Source organism: Oncorhynchus tshawytscha, linkage group LG10 (genome assembly GCF_018296145.1).
Source record: "Oncorhynchus tshawytscha isolate Ot180627B linkage group LG10, Otsh_v2.0, whole genome shotgun sequence".
In the NCBI taxonomy this organism is placed as follows: Eukaryota; Metazoa; Chordata; class Actinopteri; order Salmoniformes; family Salmonidae; genus Oncorhynchus; species Oncorhynchus tshawytscha.
Genome location: NC_056438.1, coordinates 48,189,918 through 48,213,781, shown reverse-complemented (window position 1 = coordinate 48,213,781; position 23,864 = coordinate 48,189,918). Strand labels below are relative to the sequence as shown.

General features: G+C 42.6%; 1 protein-coding gene across 1 annotated transcript; it reads left to right on the top strand.

The window, feature by feature from the left end:
• Positions 1 to 566: 566 nt before the first annotated feature.
• On the top strand, positions 567 to 23,465 carry LOC112260358. The gene is made up of 10 exons (XM_024435400.2): positions 567 to 694; positions 3,940 to 4,006; positions 6,020 to 6,071; positions 6,177 to 6,257; positions 6,517 to 6,635; positions 7,612 to 7,726; positions 7,893 to 7,917; positions 17,302 to 17,406; positions 17,547 to 18,857; positions 22,920 to 23,465. The coding sequence occupies exons 3-10, from the start codon at positions 6,027 to 6,029 to the stop codon at positions 22,958 to 22,960; spliced, it is 1,842 nt and encodes a 613-aa protein (XP_024291168.1). The 5' UTR covers positions 567 to 694; positions 3,940 to 4,006; positions 6,020 to 6,026; the 3' UTR covers positions 22,961 to 23,465.
• Positions 23,466 to 23,864: the final 399 nt, after the last annotated feature.

Here is a 23,864-nt window from a genome sequence, read left to right as displayed (position 1 = left end):
TCATTATTCATTTCATCTGTAACCTAATAAACTGCATAGTTTCCTGAGTCACAGTGGGAGGAGTTCACATCATATCATCATTGCCCGACTGACAAGTTCACTTCCGTATGATGGTTATTATATTAATGTTATAGAAATATTTGCGCATAATGGCATTACCACACCATTTCTCGCATAATTCATTTTCTAGGTGTCTGGTTCACTTCTGTCAAGGTCAAGGAGGAGCAAAGCAAAGATAGATTTTTTTTTTAAAAACTTTACAAAGAAAACAAAGAGAAGCTTTGTTTTACAGTGAGATGAAGAGAGAGAGAGAGAGAGAGAGAGAGAGAGAGAGAGAGAGAGAGAGAGAGAGAGAGAGAGAGAGAGAGAGAGAGAGAGAGAGAGAGAGAGAGAGAAGAGAGAGAGAGAGAGAGAGAGAGAGAGAGAGAGAGAGCATATGGCTTTCTCGACGTTTCAATTAAGCCCACCAGTCATTGAGAAGTGTTACTTATGACACTTGCACTGTTGCTATTGGTGTAAAGGCAAGCTGCCAATCATGCGTAACCCTGGCTCCGGTCAATCCCCACACACTGTACCTGACTGTCGAGTTGTGCGGGACAGAGCGCTGTCCACTTGAGAAGTATAGTGAATTTGAGAATTTGAGCCACCAAGGCATTTATAATCCATATCCTGCCTTTGTTCACTTATATAACTGGTGAGTGTTATTGCTATTTTCTCAAACCGTTACTTTTTGTTTGGCAATGTTGTAGAATTTGGCAATGAGCGCACTGATACCTGACATGGAGAATAGTTTAACTTGTACGTTATATTATACGTTATATTAACTATGCAATACGGTATACCTTTGTATAGGTTTTAACCTATGTACGGTGTACTTCTGAATGGTTGCAACATCATTTCACTGTTATGTTCAATTGCTCTTTTTTTATGTGTGACGATATAAAACAATTGGACAGGGTGACTGCGGGGTCTCCATTAATCCCTTAAAGCTTCACTTAAACCTTTTCAGTTTTCACCATCTGTTGGGTGCATTCAGAACCTGTCATGGCATGCGACGGCATGGGGATTCAATGTCATTTTATAGGTACTTTTACTTGGGACACTGTTTTCATGCATGCGACAACTGCACACTCACAAGCTATTCTAATGTAGGACTTTGGGGAAAAAAATACCATAATAGGCGTAGAATACACAGTACTTCTGTTTCATTCTTTGTCCATGATTTGTGCATTCAGGCTATATTATTGACAAACGCTTTGCTTGAGCCCTTATCAGTCCTCTTTGCTACTGGAAAGAAATATACACCCATCAAATAATAGCATGAAGGAAGAGTGCACATTTAATTGTTTGCTACATTTTGAATACTGCTCGACTATCATCCATGTGCCATTTTGAAAGCCATGTGTCCACGCAATTATTGTTGTGCAAGCAGATGCCCTAGCAGATTTGCTGCCTGGATAAGTCACCAATGATCAGCTTAGGGCAGGCAGCTTAGAAGGAACTGACCATCACAGTTTAGAGCTTCCACTCTTCACCATGTGGAGAGATTGAAACACATCCGATTGTTCTGCGCGGGTGCTGGGGATCCGAGTATAAAGAAAAGCAATTAAGAGTCTGCATATTGCTGTGTAGTGTACTTAGCTACCAAGTGTGATCGGGGCCGACTCTAGCCTTCTGGGGGCCTTGCACGAGATTTGGTTGGGGTGCTGACATGGCTAATTGAGTGACTGTCGGTGACTGACGACAAGAGAAAAATTGAGTTGGGGGCCCCTATCGCTCTGGGGCCCTAAGGGACCGCTTATGCCTGGAGTGTGATGTAGTATCAAGCCAGGTAAAAAAAAAAAAGCATTGTTGCTTAGGTCTTTCATTAGGTCTCACATTTTCTTAGACTTCTCAGAAGTGCTGACCTAAGAGTCAAAAGGGTGTCCAGCCTAAATAGTCACACGTATATCACACACTTCACAATGCTGACCAGGGTTGGGGTCAGTGAGTATCATTTCAATTTAGTCTATTCAGGAGATTCATTGAAATGCCACTTCAAGAATTGATAAGAGCCATTCATTTTTAATCAGGATTTTATGCTTTTTTTCCTTTTTAAAATTTTGATTTAGACTTTTAGTTTTCACCAGGGATGGATTTTCCAATTCTTGAATGTAATTGTTTATGCTGCAAGCTGATGCACAGAGTTGTGTGATGATGATACGTGTTGTAATCAGCATTGGCATAACTGGCCCTATGCCACATGACATTATTGTGTCACAAAGGCTTCATGTCAATAACCTGTAGTACTGTAGCTACTACGACCATAACAGCAGCCCAAATGTTTATACATTTGTAAATGAAGGACAATAACTGTACTTCAGTTCTAAATATCACCTGTTTGCTTAGCTCTGTTTTCGAAGAGACAGACACACATTATTTGCAGCAGAATGCAGCACTTGCTATTTTGACCGGCTATTTTTAGACAGCGCTTCACTATACAAGCATGCAATGCAAGAGGCGTGGTTCAGCCAGCTCATTCCTCTATGTACAGTATGTAGATGCCTCACCCCATTTTTCCCCCATGGGAAACGTTGAGTGTTGTGTGGTGAAAGGTGGCAACTGGTGCTCCTCTGGCATATTGTGTTGGTGAGGACATAATGATGGGAGCATTCTACCACAGTGCTTCCCACCCCTTGGCTTGATGTCAAGGTATTGTCTGAGTAGCACCGTACCTCACCCAGCCTCAGTAATGTTGGGTGGAGACCGGAGACATTGGATGTGATTATACATACAGATATAGCTCCTCATTGCAATCATTCTCTGATCTGACCGGATGCCATTCCATTTGGACTTCATACAGTTGAGGCTCCTCAGAGGAGGAAGGGTAGAACCATGTGAATTTCATTTTAAAAAGAATAGTGAATTATTAAAAACGTTATCCTTTTTAGATAAAACTATACTAAATATATTGGGGCAGCAGGTAGCCTAGTGGTTAGAGCATTGGACTTATAAGCGAAAGGTTGCAAGATCGACATTCCCGAGCTGACAAGGTAAAAATCTGTTGTTCTGCCCCTGAACAAGGCAGTTAACCCACTGTTCTTAGGCTGTCATTGAAAATAAGAATGTGTTCTTAACTGACTTGCCTAGTTAAATAAAAAAATATTCACGTCACCAAATCATTTATTAAAACACACTGTTTTGCAATGAAGGTTTACAGTGGCCTCAGCAGCAATTTGTATGATAGCACCATGGTGTAGTCGGAGGACAGCTAGCTTCCGTCCTCCTCTGGGTACATTGACTTAAAAAACCTAGGAGGCTCATGGTTCTCACCCCCTTCCATAGACTTTCACAGTAATTACGTTCTCCGACCTATCAGAGCTCTTGCAGCATGAACTGAAATGTTGTTCACCCAATCAAAGGATCAGAGAAGGATTCTAGTACTAAAAGCATAAGCTACAGCTAGCACTGCAGTGTATAAAATGTGGTGAGTAGTTGACTCAAAGAGAGAGAAAGACAATAGTTGATGAGTTTTTAACAAATTCATTTCTTCAAAATTAAGGAGAAGGAAGAGAAAGAGATAGCTATATTTGGTCGTATTTTTAAAACTTTCACTTAGCTAGCGAATGCAGCTAGCTTGTTTAGCCTACACAAACACCCGGCTCAAACAGAGAGGGATGCTATGTTAGCTAGCTGGCTATGGCTATCCAACACTGGAAATCTTCCAAGTCAAGGTAAGCGTTTGGTTTTATTAATTTATTGCCACCGGGGCCTACCTGTGTAACTGCTAAACTGCTTTCTGACTGTGCACTGTACTGCATGATTGTAGTGGGTTTACTAATGCGTTAGTTCTAGCAGCTATGCTGACTATGATGTGACAAGAATGTAGGCTGTGTGTAGCAGTTAGTGATCATGATATGAAGGTTTGGTTTGGAAAGTTTTTTTTTTGCCTGGTCACAGACAGCTGATGAGTTGTGTGCTGAAGTCCACGAGCGAAGGGAAACGGTGACAGGGACGAAGGGAAAAGGTGAGAGGAGGAGAGCACGTAGATAGTAGCTAGAAGGAATTATACATACAATAGGCAAAGTGATCATGGTGTTTTTATGTGGCCACTATGAAAGTGAAATGTGTTTGCATGTGATCAGGGTGTATTCATTCTGCCGATTGTATTGAGAAACATTTCTTAAATGTAAGCAAACGGAATGAAACGGGGATAAGTTTGTCCAATAGAAACTCACATCTGCAACTGTTGGACTAATCATTACACCTTAGATCAGCTAGATGCAGGCAAGTGTGTGCAAGGCGGAATTGAATGTGTCGATGTCATTCACCTTAATTACAAAACATCCTCTCAACCTGTGCAGCTACGTTGTGAACGTTCATTCATAGGCTAGGTTATAAAACCTCATAATGGCTACAGGGACAATTCAAGTATCGTTTAGTAGCCTAAACCTATCGATGCTACATTGACCAGGGTGAATGGAATACGAATGACAGTCATCCAATATGCTGTAATACAAATAAGGCCATGCTCATTAAACATATAATTCTCCATCTTAAACGGCACCGACCGCCAGACTTTGGTCTGACTCTAGTTCTAGTTTACTAGAATTAGATCGTAGCGGGTTTACCAAATACTGTTCTATCCTCATCTGGCCCTAGACTGAGAAGTATGATGTTGTGCATCTGGGTCTGCACAGATTAAAACATATTGACAATGCCTGGACACAATGCCTGGACACAATTCCTGGACACAATGCCTGGACACAATGCCTGGACACAATGCCTGGACACAATGCCTGGACACAATGCCTGGACACAATTCCTGGACACAATGCCTGGACACAATTCCTGGACACAATTCCTGGACACAATTCCTGGACACAATTCCTGGACACAATGCCTGGACACAATTCCTGGACACAATGCCTGGACACAATGCCTGGACACACCTACTACGGGGGTTCAAAGGCACTTCAATCTTTTGTCTTGCCCATTCACCCTCTATTTCTCAATTGTCTCAAGGCTTCAAAATCCTTCTTTAAATCTGTTTCCTCCCCGTTATCTACACTGATTTTCTGAATTCCCTGTTAGAGGACTAGCAGAATCAGAAAGGAATAAGCAGTTATGTACAGACATTTTTTTGACAGTATCTGGAAGACATCTGTTTTATGTTCGTACCTCTATGTGAATAGCAGATGTGGAGGCTGCTGCTGTGTCATCCCATTAAGGGGGCTATCTGTCTGAGGACAAAGCCTGGCTGGAATATCTGTGGGGCATGGTGAGAGACAAGAGACAAGTGTCAGGAGATCAGGGAGGTGCTGGCATGCCTTTTCAGGCCCATAGGTCATCCCTGTCACTATCACCACACATAAGCACAACAGAAGCACCCCTGACAGAATGTGACAGAGTCCATAAAGTCCATGCATTTTTGCACCTTGTGATGTTTGTAAGTATGCGTATCATCACACCAGTTGACTTGGCTTACATTGATATCTATACCACTCCCAATTGATATGGCGAGTTTGGAGATTCTTGCCTTGTAGGCCAGAACATTTCTGGAGTAAGATCTGAGGGGTTTGAATGCCTTGCTCTCTCAGACCAGAAATACAGTTGAGTGTGTTAGTGGCTAGACCAGACTCTTGTTTCAGGTCTGATCAGGTAGGCTAAAACCCAGACCTGGGTTCAAATACTATTTGGGGTATTTAAATAAGTATTTATATATTTTATATTTAAATACAACCTCCTGTGTCTGTGACATTGTGGAAGTCAAACCCTTTTGTTCCTGGTCAAATTTGTCAAGTCACTCTTTCAATCACCACTGGCGCTCATCCTGTTTTTAACAGTTGAAGGGATAGTTCACTTTGAAGACAAGTCGAAAATAATCTGAATCCCTTTAACTTTCCCTCTCAATCCATAGTGAAGCTCTGTACATTGTATATAGGGTTGTACGTGCCAGATCATCACTTTTTAGATACTGTTTATATTCTAGTTTCTCTATTAAATTTCCTCCCCTCACTTTTCAATTTCTTTGGTCCAGGGTCAGTATGGAAGAGGCAGAACTGGTAAAGGACCGACTCCAAGCAATAACGGTAAACTGACCTGGAATCAGTCTGGTCCTCTTACAGCAAATCAACTTCTGAACAATACCTGTTTCGAGTACTGTAGTAAGATTCATAACTATATTGTATCTGCAGGATAAGAGAAAAGTCCAAGAAGACATTGTTCATAAAAAGCTGGAAATAGACCAGGAGAGGTTAAAGCTTCAGCACTTAAAGGTACAGTAAGATAATGTGATGACGTGATCAAATTATAGATTCTTACTGTCATATAGTCCACATAATTTCAACAACATTGGATGAATTCGTAAGTCAAACATCTAATGACAGTGAGAATTCCAAGCACCAAGGCTTTCTGACAGTTTGATATTTTATGGTCACTGCAGTTGAGCAGTCCATTAAAATACACATCAGCGTGTAAAAAAAATAATGTCTCAGGACACTTAAGCCGTAGTGTTTCCTCTTCTGCTTTGAACAGAAAAAGTCTCTGAGGGAACAGTGGCTCATGGATGGAACGAGCAACCAAAGCCCACAACAGAGAGAGACTTTGAGGGGAGATCAACAACAAACTAAACTCCTCCAGACCAGCATCCACAGGTACAGTAAGCCGAGACAACTCATACTCCATTTGTGCATGTATAAACTGATCTATGTTTACATTGCTGGTTTAACATGGCTGCCTGATCGAACATAGGCCGTATTATGTTGAGAAATGCTTTTAGCAACAGTTGGTTAAGAGTTATGTGAAAGTGCTGGTTAGTGTTATAAATCTTACTCATTTAAAACATCTGTTCCGCTTACAGTCAAGTGTTGCTTTTAATTGGGGATGCCTGTTCTATTTATTTGATTTCTATGCTCAAGAAACAGTTACTGCATCAACACACTGAAGACAACATGTATTGGACTGTCTGTGGTGAAGGGCAGTCCATCCATTGTCCAGTTAGACCTAAATCCCTTAGATGTGTACCAATTTGACCAAGTGGCAGTCAGTGCATTCCCTGAAAACCCTAAGGTGCTGGTAATAAGACAACAGCAGAGTGATCTTTAGGTCCACCAACTCCAGTAACTGAGACTTTTTTAACCTAACGAAGACCACCTAGGATTGAAACATTTGTCATTATTAAAAGGTGGCATAAGGAGTGATATAGTCTTCTGGACTTTTTTGTTTCTTTAGTAAGAGAGAAGGACATCTCCAAATAGTCTCATTCTGCACTCCTCCCTCCACTCAATGGACACTTGTTAATATTTCACAGAGTAGGTGCCATTCTGTTAGGGTGGTACCACTTTGGGATAGTGTCATTTGGACTGTAGGTGTCAAAGTGTCACGCTTGTGCCAGTTGGCTGGGACGGCACAGCGTTGATGGGGTTGGCAGAGGAGGCATGACGGGGCCGTTGACCCCAGGTCTGTCTGATGCCAGCCATGATCAGTTTGCCAATTTACACCTTTGACGAGACTCCAGTCAGAGCAGAAAGTCTTCAGAAGATGAGAAAACAGTCAGCTCACCGATCCTTTTCCTCACCCCTACTCCGCGAGGGGATATGACCTTTGAACCCTTTTCGTCTGAGCTTGCAGGATGGAGAAAGAGATTGAGGCTCTGGAGAGGGAAGAGACAATGATTTCGAAAAATGAGGGCTTCATACTGAAGAGGCTGAAAGCTATCGAGAAAACACCTGAGGAGATAATAAAGGTACTTGGACGGTACGGTACTTATTGACATTGAGCTATTTCTGTCTTAGATGTTTTCGCTTTGGTCGCAATGAGAGTACTGTAGATGTATATCTAACACGGTTGTATCTGAACGTTTTATTTGAGGTTGGTGACTTTTAGTCTCTTTGTTTTATGTGATCTTATAGGACGCAAAGGAGAATTTCCAAGAAGGTAAGTCCTTTTTGCTAGCTTTCCGATTACGTTTTTGTGACCGTAATTATTGGCACCGTTGACAAAGATGAGTTTTATGAATTATAATTATAATGTTGATGAGAGATGATAAATAAGATGGTAGCTTATTCAGAAGTGCTTTATAGACAAACAAGAGAGCATGTTGTTCTCGTCTCACGGACAGCGAAGTCCAACCCCCATTTTGATATAAAACACAGTGGTGAGTTCTGTAGCTAGCACCTGTAATAAACCTAAGTGCGCAATGATAAGTAGCATCCAGCGGTTTAAGTGTGGATGCCATAGCATGCATGTAAATAATATCCCCATAATCTATAACAGACATAAAAGTAGCTTGCACAATTTGTCTTCTATTTGTGGAGGACAAACATGTCCTGTTTCTATAGAGGAAGCCTAGCTTGATCTTTTGCCATTTACAAAGTTCATCAACATGCATTTTAAAAGACAGTTTATCATCCAGCCATATCCCTAAGTTTTTATATGAAGAGACCTGATTTATTTGAGAGCCATCTAAACTCGTAAGTGCAAGTGTATTTTCATCCAACTTGTTGAACCTATTAAAAATCATAAAATGTGTTTTCTTAGCATTTAAAACAAGTTTCAACTGTAAAAAAACAACCCTTCTAATATCTTAAAATCTGTGTCCAGCTGCGATAATGCTTGGTCAGCCGTTGAAGCAATAGAGTACATGATAGTGTCATCAGCATATAGATTAATTTTACACTTTCTTACCTCATCACTGATGTTGTTTATGTAGAGAGTGAACAGTAATGGACCAAGTATAGAACCTTGTGGGACCCCTTTAACCAACTCCAATGGCTCCGATTGGATGCCGTCAACTTTAACATCCTGACTTCTATCCTTTAGATAGTCATGAAACCAACGACAGGCATCCAATCCCAGTCCTATTGACGACAGCTTACCCAAAATTATCGCATGGTCTACAGTGTCAAAAGACAAATCTATGAACAAGGCGGCACAGACAAATCTATGAACAAGGCGGCACAGTACTTTCCATTATCTAGGGCATTAGCAATATCATTTACAACATGTACAGTGGCCGTAGTGGTACTGTGTTTATGTCTGACGCCAGATTGATTGCTAGAAAGAGTATTGTTAACAGTTAAAATGATTGTAGTTGCCTATTCACCAATGACTCTATAATTTTAGCCAAACAGGAGAGCTTAGAGATGGGCCGATAATTATCCAATTCACTACCATCACCCCCCTTGAGGAGAGGTAAAACAGAAGCTGTTTTCCTACGACTAATGTTTGATTGAAGATGTGCGTCACTGCACTAGCAATGATAGGTGCCACACACTTGAGTAAATATCGATCCAGATTGTCAGCACCTAAAGATTTCTTTGAATCTATAGCAGACAAGACCTCATCTTCTGTGACTTTTTGAAAATTAAAAACCGGCTTAATGTTATCCACTTCAGGTGGGGGCCGAGGGGCTGAAACAATAGACTGGTCAGGATCATATTGGCAATTTTTTCTTTAAAAAAGAACACCAGCAGAAATAAAGTGCTTATTAAAAACATCACAAATTTTAGTTGGGTCACTGACGATCCCAGATTCCGATGTAATTTGCTGTGGCAGGGACGTCGAGGAGTTTCCTCATTTAAGTGAGTTAACGGTTTTCCAGAATTTAGAGGGATCACCAGCAGACTCTGTCATAACACCTGGATCTTGCCTTTTTTATTCCTCCAGTCCATTTATTTCTCAATTGCCTAAAAAGCAGACAATCAGCTGTTTCGACAGTTTTCCTCGCCAAGGCCCATGCTTGATTCTTTTGCTGGAAAAGGATTTTCAAATCAGAGGAGAACCAAGGATTAGTTACATTTTTTACCCTAAGTCGCTTTAACAGGGCGTGTTTAACAGCCATGGAGGTAAGAATGTATGAAAAGAAAGAGAACGCTAAAACTGGGTCCATTATGTAGTTTGCTGATAAAAGCTCTGAGTAATAAAGGTCATGGAGAAAGGCTTGCTCTGAGAAGTGTTTATAGTTTATCTTTAGAATTATACGGGGGTCAGGGTTTTTTAGCCTGATACATGCAATAGGGCAGTGGTCACTGATGTCATTTGCAAATAACCCACTAGCTATATATTTGTGAGGTGTATTTGTTAAGATAAGGTCTAGTAATGTAGATGTTTCCGGGTCTTTTGGATTAGGGTGGATAGGTATAGGTATTAGTTGAGTAAGATTTAGTTCGTTAGAAATGTCTTTTTAATTTAAGCGATGCTGGCATCAACCAGTCCAGATTGAGATCTCTGATAATCCATATTTCAGAGATTGCATAATTAGACATTAACTCAAACAATTTACATAGAGCAGATACCGGAGCTGAGGGTGGGCGATAAACTCCCGCTAGCGTTAGCGTTAATAGTGCATTATGAACAAGGACCCCATTTAGAACTAAGCATTCATACTGTTTCGGGAACAGAAGTAGAAATTGACACAGTGACATCTAGGTTGCATTTAACATATATAGAAATACCTTCACCTCTGTAGACATTGTACCCAGCTAACAGAACATCTGAGTTTGGAACAGAGAAACAGAGCCAGGATTCAGATGTAATCAATATGTCAGCATGTGATTGTCAGACCAGTATTTCAATGAAATCTAACTTTTGGATCAAGTTTCCAGCATTCAAATGAATAATTCCATGGCCACTATTTTGAGAGCTCATATCAGATGGAGCATTCAAGGTAATATTAGATGAGCGATGCTTCCTCGTGTAACTACTGACGGGCCTGAGTTGGATGGAGACGAGATTACATCTAACAATACCCCTCTGCCCTCTGGAAGTGGCAACACGGTACATTGACAATAGTGTAACAATACCATAAAGTCCATCAAAAGTTTCATCCATGTTATCAGCACCTGTAGTGCTACTTAAAGCTGGGAGGGGAACAATGAATATAGTCTGATGTGGAATCGACCAATTCCGAGTATCAACCCCCATGGCTGTATATTCTCACATGCTCTGTATGAGACTATAGTGAGAGCCAGGTTTGAGGAGAGAATGCTTGTACCATACCTATTCAGATGTACTGTACCATCCCGGATAAATAAATTTGGTCGAATTAGGAAAGCTGTAAAATTGTCCATATATTGTATGCTTATTGAACAACAATAACCTTTAAGCCAGATGTGTAGCTGGCGTATACGATTATTATTATTATCCGTAGAGCGTGGAGATGGGAGTCGACCTGAAATAATGCATTGTTAACCTGATTGAAGTAGAGTATGAATCAGTGATTTAAAGTCCTTTTTAAGTTGCTCAGATTGATATAGTTTAATATCATTTGACCCTACATGGACTGTGATAGCTGTTGCAGTCGGGTGTTCACTAATGAGTAGCGGTAACATACAGTCAATGTCCCGGATCTGGACACCCGGGTAACAGATGGTCTCTGTTTTCCTAATAGAAACATTTTGGATCATGGATTTGCCCACAATAAGGACAGTGGGACTGCTGCTTGGTAATTTTCTTAAGTTGCGTCTCTCTTGAGTTATCTTCCTCCTAGAAAGTTGTTTGGGGCTAGTTGTAGAGCTGTGTCGTTGTAAATTGTTTAGATGGTGGGGGTCCACTTGCTTCCGGGCAGAGTTGTTTGTTCCTTTGGGGAAAGTGTCAGAGACCGCTTCCAATACCCGGTATCTGTTTCCCAGTTCCAAGGCATCACTTTGCCTTGGCGTTTTCCTACCAGGATTTTTTTGTTTTGTTGTTATTTTGAATTTGACCCCTTTTTCTCCCCAATTTCGTGGAATCCAATTCTTTTAGTAGCTACTATCTTGTCTCATCGCTACTACTCCCGTACGGGCTCGGGAGGGACGAAGGTTGAAATTCCTGCGTCCTCCGATTCACAACCCAACCAAGCTGCACTGCTTCTTAACACAGCACGCATCCAACCCGGAAGCCAGCCGCAACAATGTGTCGGAGGAAACATTGTGCACCTGGCAACCTTGGTTAGCAAGCACTGCGCCCGGCCCGCCACAGGAGTCGCTGTTGCGCGATGAGACAAGGATATCCCTACCTGCCAAGCCCTCACTAACCCGGACGACGCTAGGCCAATTGTGCGTTGCCCCACGGACCTCCCGGTCGCGGCCGGTTAACACAGAGCCTGGGCGCGTTTAGTATACGTAGCGTTAAGTCACTATTCTAAATGGACTGTGCTGCGGTCAAAGAGGCTAGCCTGCCTAGCGTAGAATAAAAAGCCTCCCTGCTAACGTCAGCTAGCATGCATAACTTCCAGCTAATGAAACTTATTAGCTTCCCCCGGCATTATGGCAGCTCCTATTTCCAATTCCTGGTGTTGGAGGGAGTGGAGGAAGCAGGGCTTGCGTGCAAGTCCGAGGAGGAAGCAGCCCCCGAGCACTTGGTTCGGGTAAACCCCCGGAGGGAGGGTCTGAGCAACCAGCTATGACAACAGTGCCCCCACATTTGGCTGCAGCCAAACAGGATAATACGTCAGCCATTGCCGGAGCCCCCTGTGCCCGTAAGGGGGCCAGGCTTAATGCAGGCTATACAGTCTCACAGGAGCACAACGTATATGTTGGAAGCTTGTCCATGTTTAATGCCCCCTCTGTTACCCCGTGTTCCATGGTGTTCACAGGATTCAAGGGGCATATTAATCTCCCCAGGGTAAAAGTAATAAGTTGGGCGATTCACTCTCTGCTCACAAGGGGGCACCCCTCCCCCATATGTGTCTCATTACTTGGCTTCAATTCTGATTCCTGCCTGTAGCTCACTAGACCCTATGAGGTATCTAGTGATACAGGTTATAGTCTCTATAGGCGATTGGTTGTTGATAGCGGAGTTGTTGGAACGAGCAGGGTTGAACACAACCATGCTATTATCCCACAAAAATTCACTGTGGATCATATGAACCCCTAAATAGGCTGTCTGTCTCCAGCTCAACACTTTTCATTCCTGGGAATTAGATTAAATTACAAATCACCCCTGTCTGTTACCACAGAATGGGTCAGTTTTTCAGTGCTGTCTGTCCCATCCCCGGCTAGGTTACAAGACGCTTAGTCGCCAGTACCTATGACTGGTTAGTAGGGTAACCTCCATGATAACAGATTCTTCCCTGGGTCTATTTTTAATGCGTGTGGTCCAGCACTGGGTGCCAGCCGGTTACCGGAACACAGCTTACTTTCTAAACCGAGTGAAGCTTGTTGTGACAACAGTACCCCCAAGTGACACTGCCAATTGGGGTACGTCACTGATAGCCAGAGCCCTTGTACCCAGAGTGGGCTGTGCTTTAAGCAAACTGTGGCACAGAAAACACCATTTTTTTTCAACCCTAGCCTCCACAGGGTTCATGGGTGTTGAAAGTGTTGTGTCTGCCTCATGTAAGTTCAATTAAAAGTGTCCCTTCTCCGTGTTCAGACACACGGTTGTCAAGAGTGGCGGAAATGGAAAAATAACCATTGTCTCCCAGTCCACCAGGTGGCGTCTCGCCCCTTCAGATGGCACTTCACGGGAGGCGCACTGACTGATCTGACCATTGGCATGTGATGTTGGGCTACGAGCTAACATTTGTTGTGTGTGTCCTGCGCTTCTGCAGTATTATCACATCGACTGTTCCCGAGATCTCAGTGCCCGCTTTGAGAGAGAAAATATCCTACCTTCTCCAGAAGCAAGCTTCAAAATGGTGTATTGTATACTGTAGTTGGAGGAAACATGGGAAAGTTATGCTGCTTTAAAAGTTTAAAAACCCATTATCACACTTAAAAGACAAGTAGCAGCAAATGTCCTGTGAAAGATTTTGATGAGATTTTCACACTTAGAGAGTTCTTCCTTGTTACCCCAATTCAGCACCATTCACAACCTCTTAAGCCTTAGCCCCACCCCACATGCTTGTAAAGCATGGCATTGTCCTCCAGAAAGAGGTTTATCTACTTAAACCCAGCTAAATTCAGGACAGCAATGCTTTTGAGAGCTACAGCAACACTTTTGCAGTTGTCCATAGCTATATTGTATCTTTCAAAAAATCGGCGATAGCAAATATTAGCTATATACTTACCACGGAAGAGCCCATTCTGTTATAGACAGAAGCCTGTGACAAGACAGACCAATCAGGGCTCATCTCTCGGCATGTCCAACCACTCCATTATCTCAGCCAATCGTGAATAGCCAGGAAGGATCCTGTCTTTCTCCCTGTATAGCTCAGTGCTTTCTCCTTGGCTCAACTACGCTGATCATTTAAAATTTGTATTAATATTTACATGTCCCATACAAGTTTGTAATTAAGGCACATGACAGTTCACATGTTCAAAAAAAACTTTTTTTTAATGGCCCTACTTTGAAATAGGAACCAGTTTCAAACGCGTCAGATTCTGTAACTGGTCACATATCGGAAATGCTCGGCAGGGCCAACATAGATCTTTGCTCATTGCGAGACTGCTAATTGTCATCTGTTTTCTCGACGAGGCCTCGGACCCTCCTTTATGCATTCCCCCCATGGAGATGATTTGGCCCACGTTGGGGAGGGTTCACCTGGAGGGCTTGTCATAGATTTTTGCAGCTCCCCTTTAGCCCAAGCATCCTTGGTTTACAGAGATTGTCCGTATATTGGGTGAGGTCCCATGGCAACTCCCGTTGCGCAGGGATCAATTATCTCAGGTGCACAGGTAGGTTTGGGTCCCCCGGCCAGAGATTTGGGGTCTGTGGCTTGTGCCCTGGTGGTGCGGTTCCTATAGGGGATGCGCCGTCTAAGGCAGGTTTCTTAACCTATTGTGCCCACTTGGGATTTAGCTTCGGTTTTGGATGTTCTTTGTTATGCTCCCTTTTGAGCCACTGGAGTCTGTGATTCTGAAGATCCTCTCATACAAAACCCCCTTGCTAGTGGGTTTGGCCTCGGCTATACACGTTTGGAATCTCCATGCCTTCTCCGTACACCGTTCCTGTACTCAGATCGCTGCTAGCAACTAAGGTGACTAAGGTGACATTGCGTCCTAATATGCCCCTAAGGTCATGACTATATCCTACAGGTTCCCAATGGTGTGCATGGCCAAAGAGCTTTATTTTCATGTGACCTAAAAAAATGTTAATTTTTAAACGGCATTGGCACTAGGATTGGAACTGGTGCTATGGTCAGATGACATGAAAATAGAGCTCTTTGGCCACGCACACCAGTGATGGGTTTGGCATCGAAAGAAGGATGTGATAAGCAGAAAATAACCACATACCTAGTGTACAATATGGTGGTGGATCTTTGATGTTATGGGGCTATTTTGCTTTCACTGGTCCTGCGACTCGTGTTAAAACCTGTTAAGGATAGGGCTGACTACTGCCCTCTTTGGAGGAATTGCGTGCCCATAGTAAACAGAAAATAAATCTGTCAAAAATTGCTAATATATGCATATAATAATTATTATTGAATAGAAAACACTCTAAAGCTTCTAAAACCGTTCAAATTATGTCTCTATGTAAAGCAGAACTCTCAGGGCAGCCATTCTCCCAAACTCTCTCTGTGATCAGAAAAGTTGGGCCAACTTTGACGTCATCGCCCCCACCCTTCCCAACCAGCTACAGATCTGGGAACAGTTCCTATCTCTTCAGCGCGATGTCCCCTTTCAGTGGGGCCTCTCATTGTGAGAATCGCAGCGCTCCCTCGAATTTTGGCGGGCTGAAACCTCCGGGTCAAGCGAAAATACATGCACTTTCATGCGCACGTCTGGTCCGGAGCTCCCTTTGTTCCAAGATTCACCAAACGATGTAGGTTTGTCTGTTCACGCTAAGGATTGTTTTCTATGTTAAAAACATGCTAAAGCTCGATTCTGCACTTAGTTTGACCAGTTTAGTCGACATATAATATGTAATTTTGAAGTTTTGATGCGCATCCACTAGAATTTTGCCTGCATTTCGACAGGAATTTGTCGTGTTTGATAACCTAAAGACACAGACTTGAAAACCAAACGCAGTTTTTGGTAAGTATAACTTCTTCCACGACTTCTGATCGAAGAACATCAAAGGTAAGGGAATATTTATGTGTTAATTATGGGTTTCTGTGGACTCCGAGATAGAGGAGACATAATGCTAATTTCTGAGCGCCGTCTCATATTATAGCCTAGTGAACGAATTCTGTAACGTTAAAAATAAATGTAACACAGCGGTTGCATTAAGAAGAAGTGTATCTTTCTAACTATATGTAGAACATGTATATTTAGTCAAAGTTTATGATGTGTATTGCTTGTTATCTGACGTTAGCTCCGGCAGATATCATCATTTCTCCGGACATCTGAGTAGCATTTTTGTTTTGAACATGGCATCATTGTAAACAGAGATTTATGGATATAAATTGCATATTATTGAAAAAAACATAAATGTACTGTGTAACATGTCCTATTACTGTCATCTGATGAAGATTTTCAAAAGGTTAGTGAATTATTTTTCTTTTAATCCTGCGGTTATTGATTGCATATTTTGTTCAACGTGGCTAATTCAAATTAGCTGTGTCTTTGGTGGTGGTTTGACATAAATATGTGCTATGTTTTCGCCGTAAAACATTTTAGAAATCTGACTTGCTGGCTAGATGAACAAGGTGTTTATCTTTCATTTGAGCTATTGGACTTGTTAATGTGTGGAGGTTAAATATTTCTAAGAATATTTTTGCGTTCCATGCGCCACGTCTACGGTGGTCCCAAATGGGTACCTGAATCTGTAACAGGTCAACGGCATCATGAACTTTACCCAGTACCTGGATACTTTAGTCAAAAACCTAGTTGCCTCTGGCAGTAGGCTGAAACTTGGACGCACGTGGATCTTCCAGCAAGACAATAACCCCAAGCACACATTAAATTCCACAAATACATGGTTAATTGACCACATAATCAACATTTTGCAATGGCCATCTCAGTATCTGGACTTGAACCCCATTGAAAGCTTTTGGTTTGAATTAAAGAAGGCAGTCCATAAGAGCACACAAAGGATATCAAGGATCTGGAAAGATTCTGTATGGAGGACTGTTCTAAGCTCCATCCCAATCTGTTCTCCAATCTAAAATATTCCAGAAAAAGGCTTAATGCCATTATTCTTGCAAGGAGAGGGTGCCAGAATATTAAAAACGGTGGTGTAGAAGGATTTTAATTTTGATCCCTATCTTTTTGAGAATAAAAATACATATATTTCTCTGAGCAATTGTACCAGTATAGCATAATATGATTTTCCCATTTTGTTGAGCATACAATATAGCTCAGTATTTGTATTATTTATTTTATAGAGTATTTTTTGTTCATCTTTATCAAGGGTGCCAATAATTTCGGGTCATGACTGTATTTGATAAAACATATTACATTATACACATTATCATTGGCAATACAAAAATAAACATTGCTCCTTTTCTTTTTCCAGAGCCAATCCATATCAACCCAGCTACTCCAGATGCCCCAAAGTCCTGCAAACCTCCAATCTCAAAGATGCAGTCCTTTGAATCTAATAAGGACACACCCAAACAAAGTAAGAAACTTCCTAGTAACACTTATTACAACAATAGTATGTACTGTAGATCTGACAACCCTAATTTTATATAACTTCAACCCATCTCTCTCTCTCCCTTCCTCTTCCACTCTGTCTCTCCTCCCTCTCTCCTCCTCCAGCCATGTTTGCCATGGAGATCAACGTCCAGAAGGATCTCCGTACCGGGGAGACCCGGGTCCTATCCACATCCACTGTCACCCCCCAGGTGCTCCAGCAGAGAGGGGTCAAAGTCTATGACGACGGCCGCAAGTCTGTCTATGCCCTGCGGTCTGCCGAGTCTCAGGTGGGGGATGGTTCTAACAGAGTGGACGAGCTCAGCGCTATGGAGGTGGAGGTTCTGCTCAGAGCAGCAACAGAGCAGAAGAAGTCTCAAAGCGGCCCACTGGGCCACCAAGGCCATCAGGAATCAGTGTCTGCATTCTCCACCAACTGTGGCCCACAGAGCCACCAGAAGCCAACATTGCCTGCATTCTCCACCCGCCGTGGCTCTCGGGGCCACCATGAGCTCAGCCCTATGGAGGTGGAGGAGCAGCTCCGAAAGGGTACAGCGCAGAAGATGCCTCAAAGCAGTGCTTTCCCAAAAGACCACCGGGGCCACCAGGAATCAGTGCCTGCATTCTCCAACACCTGCAGCTGGAGGGCCTCAGCCCCCAACAGACCCCAACAGAGTAATGCTAAAGTCATCTACGAAACCAATGGGAATGGGTATCAGCAAGAGTCGTATAAGCGTGATGTCCTCTCCAGGAAGGAGCTCCACTATATTGATGGAGTCCACAACTCAGGGCTGGAGATTCTTTCCTCCTCCCCTCACATTCCAGTCCATTATTTCATTGGCAGGCAGGATGAGGAGTACTACCAGCCAAACAACGGGTATAACCAGAATCCTTTCTCTTATGGTGTGGAGAAAGGGTTCCCCACCGACGACTTCTACCATAGCCCTAGAGAGAACCCACGAGGAGGGATGTTTTACGACTCATCAGTTGAAATGGACCTGAGGCCGTCTCCGATCTACCAGGAAGACTCGCACTTCAGTATCCTGAACACCATGGACACGTCCGAGCCTGTCACCGCCATCTTTATGGGCTACCAGACCGCAGAGGATGAAAGTGGGCGTGGCCTTGGCTATGAAGGATCCATCCGGGCCGAGCTTGTCGTCATTGGCGACGAGGATGGGGTGGACGAGAGTAACCCTCAGTTTAACACCTACACCGCGGATGGCTATAACAACCGGGGCTACCATCACTGTCAACCTCAACAGAACTTATTCAAATACATGGCAGAGCCCATAGCTAATTTTAACTCAAACAATGCATCACCGTACACAGCATCAAGGAATTTGGTCTATCCTGGTCAACAGGCCAAAGAGTCACACTACCTGTATTCAGGCGGACAGTCCGACGAGGACGGGACAGAGAAGCACTCTGCCCCAGGTATCAGAAAGATTAAAAAGATTAAAAAGAGAACAAAGCCCTGCTGCATGCTCATGTAACCAACCTGCAACTGCTGACGCTACTGTAACTAACAAAGTTCACTTTATATGCTTTGACTGACAGCACTTTTGAGGTCTTTCATTGGCTGGCTAGTGTGTTGAACTGTGTGCTGGTTACTTGGCTTCTTCACTGCATCCGTTTCTCTTTGTCGTAGCCATTGCAACACAGAGTGACCTGAAACTCTCATTCTAATCACAATTTATCACTGTATAAATACATAGTGATGTTGTCTATCCATACAAGAGCTTGTGATGATGATTGAAGTCAAACTCTCCCTCTCTCTAGTGGCTGAGAGGCATTCTGCCTCCCTCTAATGTCTGAGAGGCAGTTGTACTGTATCTTTGGTTCTCTTTTAATTATTTGTTTCAATATCTCACATGAAGGATTCACCAGAATCTCATAAACTCGAAGAACCATTTATAAACATCTGTCTGAGACAGACAGGTCGAGTGGCAAATGAGGTGAGCCCCTCCCCTCATACTAAATACCTACTTGCCTGCCCTCTGGTAATTCTAACCTCTCTTCCTCATGTAGAGTACTACTCTAAGCTCTCCTTAGCACAACTTTGTTTTCCTGTTCGTAGGTGTGCTGTGAGGTTACGCCCCCAAAGCACAGCTTTTGTCTGTGTTGGGTGACTCTTTTGGGTAGGAATGAGCTTTTCCGCTTTTTCTTCCCCTTGTCTCCTATGGTGGCTACTGAGATTTGGCTAGCTTAGCTGCAAGGCTTAGCTACCCTGGCTAGCTCGCTGCAAGGCTAGCTATTCTACCGACTGGTTTTTCTACCTGGAAGGGTACAATTACTAGCTCGCTTTCTCATTTAGCTGAACCCACTACCGTGCCGCGTTGACTAGACCGACCACCCTAGCTTTCACTGCTTATCGGTCGAGAGCCACACTTTTGTTCATTGCAAGACCAACATAGTGCTAGCTTCCTTTGGCTAACATTGTGCTAACTAGCTAGGCTAATAACCCACAAGGAAAATGCTAGCTACGTTCACATTGCTAAAGGATTTGTTTCTCAGGTTAGCACTGTGCTAACTAGCTAGGCTATTAGCCCACGTGGTGAACGCTAGTTATGTTTCACTTTGTTCTCAGATTAGCTATTTTTGTGGAGCCATGGAGCCAAGCAACGGTCAACGATCCCCAATCATGTGCCCTTGCAGATTAGAAGGTTTATTAGTCGCATGCACAGGACTGCAGATATGATTAGCAAGCAGCGCACGGGTGGGAGGAGGCGGGGAGGGAGTCTGCCTAATGGCTATTCAGCAGCCTGATAGTCTTGGGGTAGAAGCTATTAGCCAATCTGACCGTTTTTGCCATGATACTCCTATACTGCCCGCATCTGAGTGATGGAAGAGGGTAGAACAGGCCTCGGCTCGGGTGGCTGATGTCGTTGATGATCTTCTTGGCCTTCCTGCAACACCTGGTGTCCAGGTGCTAGAGCTCCTTCTACACGCTCACTGTATAGAAACAAGATAAGATATACTTTATTAGTCCATACGTGATGGAAATTTGTCTTCTGCATTAACACAAATCCTCCGATATACACACAAACACACATTAGGTTGGAAAGGCTGGAGCAGAAGGCATTTAGTGAAGGGGGCCTCCCTGCGAGGTAAGACCCCTCTCTCGACAACGGTTATCATATTGGATTGTGAAAGCTATTACACTGGCATATAATAGCAAAGGGTTACAGCCTCTGGAGGGCCTGAGGGCTCACTCCACCAGAGGTAGAGATCCAGAATTCTAAATAATATCACGGGTCTGGGTTGGATCTGATATGATCGTCTCGGGTCTCGAGTATGTGTAATTTTAACTGACTTGTCCGGAAGGGCCCATACAGATCCGAATGTGACTGTTGCAGTAGAGAGAGAAAGAAAAGTTTATGTTGTTTATGCTGCTGCTCTTGCTTTTCACGAGAGTGGAGCGTGGCGCACGTAACTTGTTGTTGGCCAATCATAAGTCATCAAAGCGGCAATAGGCTACAGTCATAGAGCCTCGCTCCATGTGTGGCAACAGTTAGGAGATCTCTAATAAATGGAAGATGGAATTAAAATGACTGAATTAAAAGTTAAAGGAGTAGGATAGGCTACAACGACCAAGAGCCAACAGACTACTACTTAATATTCTGAATGGAGTAATTATTTTTAGCAGTAGGATAAGAAAGTGCATGCACTCAGATAGCCTAGCTAGCTAACGTTAGCTAGCTTCACTAGCTTCTCCTGGTTTGATACAGTCTAAGACAGGTACTACGTCATCATATTTGATGATAAATAACCTAGCTATGGCAGCTATGAATCTACTATAGCACGAGTCGGCTTGGTTGGTATGATTGGTTGCTGTCCCTCATCTCTCCCTCGATGCGCCCCATGTCACTCACTAATAGTATGGCCCACCTCTCTCCCTCCTCTTGTGTTTTATCAGCTCCAGTTAATAAAGTAGCTTAAAAAATGACTTTTTCTGCTGCTTCCCCCACTTGAACCGGGTCTGAATCCGACCATGTCTATATGGAACAGGTTTAGTTTTCCTTGCGTCCCATTGGAATGGGTCTCTATATTTTTAAAATGCATTTATGCATAGTGGGTCTGGGTAGGAAAGCCCTAGGTCCATTTCGGAATGGGTTCAACTTTTTGGAGCCGTGAAGACCTTTAACCACAGGTATGGCTACTTTTTGGCCGCTGTTCAAGGGCATCTCCTTAGAGGAGATATGCGATGGAGCTCGTTGGGCATACCTTCATAATTTGACCTGTCTCTCTCCGACAGACATGTTTGATTGGTTCTTAGAGCTAATGAGTTTCCGGGGAATCCCTCCTGATGTATCTCACTCATAATATCAGAGACCCGGGGTTACGCAAGTAGCCTTAAGTTTCCTACGTGATGCCAAAGGGATCTTGACCGTTTGTATGATATGTAAAATATGATTTGATATTTTTTATTTATTTATTGCTTTTGGGGATCAAAGATAAAATTGACTTTTTTACTGACATGTTGTAAATCACTAGTGTGAATGTATATTGCAAATCAAATTACGCTCTGACTAAATAATTGTTTTGTACTAATTTAATATTAATTATTTGTATGTGTGTTTTCTAGAATCTCTTTTCTACATTACAATGCTGGTATGCCATGACTGTCCTCTGTATACGTACAGTAGTATGCATGATTGCTTGCCCTGTAACTTAAACAATAATGTATTCATTATTAGCTGGCTTACTTCTCTTGTGTAACAATGAACTGTTTGATTGTGTGTGTATGTGTGTGTGTGCTGCTGAACTCTTTTTGTGTATTTGTTCAATGTTTGCTTTATTGATCATTAATGCATGTCATCACACCAACACTACACACACACACACATACACGCACACAACCATGTGTCCAACAACACTCTCACACCATGTGACAGACAGTGCTAACAACCTCTATGTCTTCTCTCATAATCTTTCTGAGTACACAGACAGACAGTGGACGGTCTGGACCTTAATGATCTTAACGGTCCAGACATCAATCAGATCATTAGACACGGATGTCTCCCGAACTAATATGCTTTTGACACAACTGAGGACATACACTAATCTTAGCTCACCAGTCGTGTGGTTGGTTCAGCCAGTCTTTTTCCTAACAACTGTGTCTGCTTGGTGAGTAGGCTATGGGAAGGTGGGTATTACCAAACTTCACGGAAAGAGCTGGGGTGCGTTCGGTTCTCTTCAACGTTTACTACATTGCGTGACCGTGTGGTCAATATGCCCCACCATATGGTAACTGCCCTCTGGGCCACCATAATCACAACCTGTTTTTACCTGGGCTCTTCTACCATTTCCATTGAATTCAATGTTGCACACCGTTCTGTCATACTGAACACAACCCTGTCCCATACTTTTGTCATGAGGTTATTTTCAGGAGTCACATTAATATAAACATAGCACAACTAATCTGAAGTAGTTCTAACTGATGTGATATGAGGTGATATGGTAAATGTGTTTCATTTTCTTTTACATTCCCCACAGCTTCAAGTACAAGTATGGAGAAACCTGAACAGTTTGTGTAAAAATACACCATGCAAGACTCAGCAAACCTACACGTTCCATGACAAGAGAAGAAGAACCAACTTTGCACAAAACGTTCAACTAACAGCAAAATGCTTCTGAGATGCCATCAATAGCTAAAACCAGAGCCTTGTATTTGGATAACTCTCAACATATTCTCAATGTAAGGATGTGGCTAATACTGTAAAACATGTTTGCTCATAACGTTTCCTTACACAGCTGAATATATACTAATGATGTCATTTAGAGAGAAAGAAACCAGCCGAAAAGTAGACTTTTGAAATGAATCTCTGATCTTAAATGTTAAATGTTCCTGAAGATATAAGTGCCTCTGATGTTTACTGTACTCTCTAGCCTTTTATGCTGCTGTCGGCTACTAGTCAGCACTTTTGATATAATAATAAAACCTTTATGGAGTGCCTCAATGTAATATGCTGTTGAAACTGTAACCTGGGAGCATATTTGTAAAAGCTAATCATGCTAACAAAACCATTAAAAAGCTAATTGTCAGACAACTGGGTGTTTTACTGTTGTTATACTACAAAGGCAATGAAACAGAGCTTTTCTTAAGTCCCTTGATGTAGGCTTTGATTTAAATAAGATGTGATTATGTGACAGTAACTTTAAGCATAAGGGATGACGCTACTAGGTATATGTCGATATCCATTTTAAAATACTGTGCAGAAATCTATAATTACTTTTAGTACCCCACTGTCTCTTACTGAGAAATAGATTTCTCCTCACTGATCTTTTATAGGAAAGATAAAATGTGACACTAGAGAAAATCCATATTCATGAAGTTTTGTGACAATTCTACCATTCAAAATCCTTGACAGGAGTAGCTCAGCTAGCTGTGTAGGAGGCTGTGTGGAGGAGTAGCTAACAACTAGCTGTGTAGGAGGCTGT

Excerpts from the sequence above, each read along its gene's own strand:
- LOC112260358 (XM_024435400.2), top strand. The coding sequence starts at position 6,027 with ATGGAAGAGGCAGAACTGGTAAAGGACCGACTCCAAGCAATAACG. Across the intron at positions 6,072-6,176 it reads ACCGACTCCAAGCAATAACG|GATAAGAGAAAAGTCCAAGA; the intron begins GTAAACTGACCT and ends TTGTATCTGCAG. Across the intron at positions 6,636-7,611 it reads CTCCAGACCAGCATCCACAG|GATGGAGAAAGAGATTGAGG; the intron begins GTACAGTAAGCC and ends CTGAGCTTGCAG.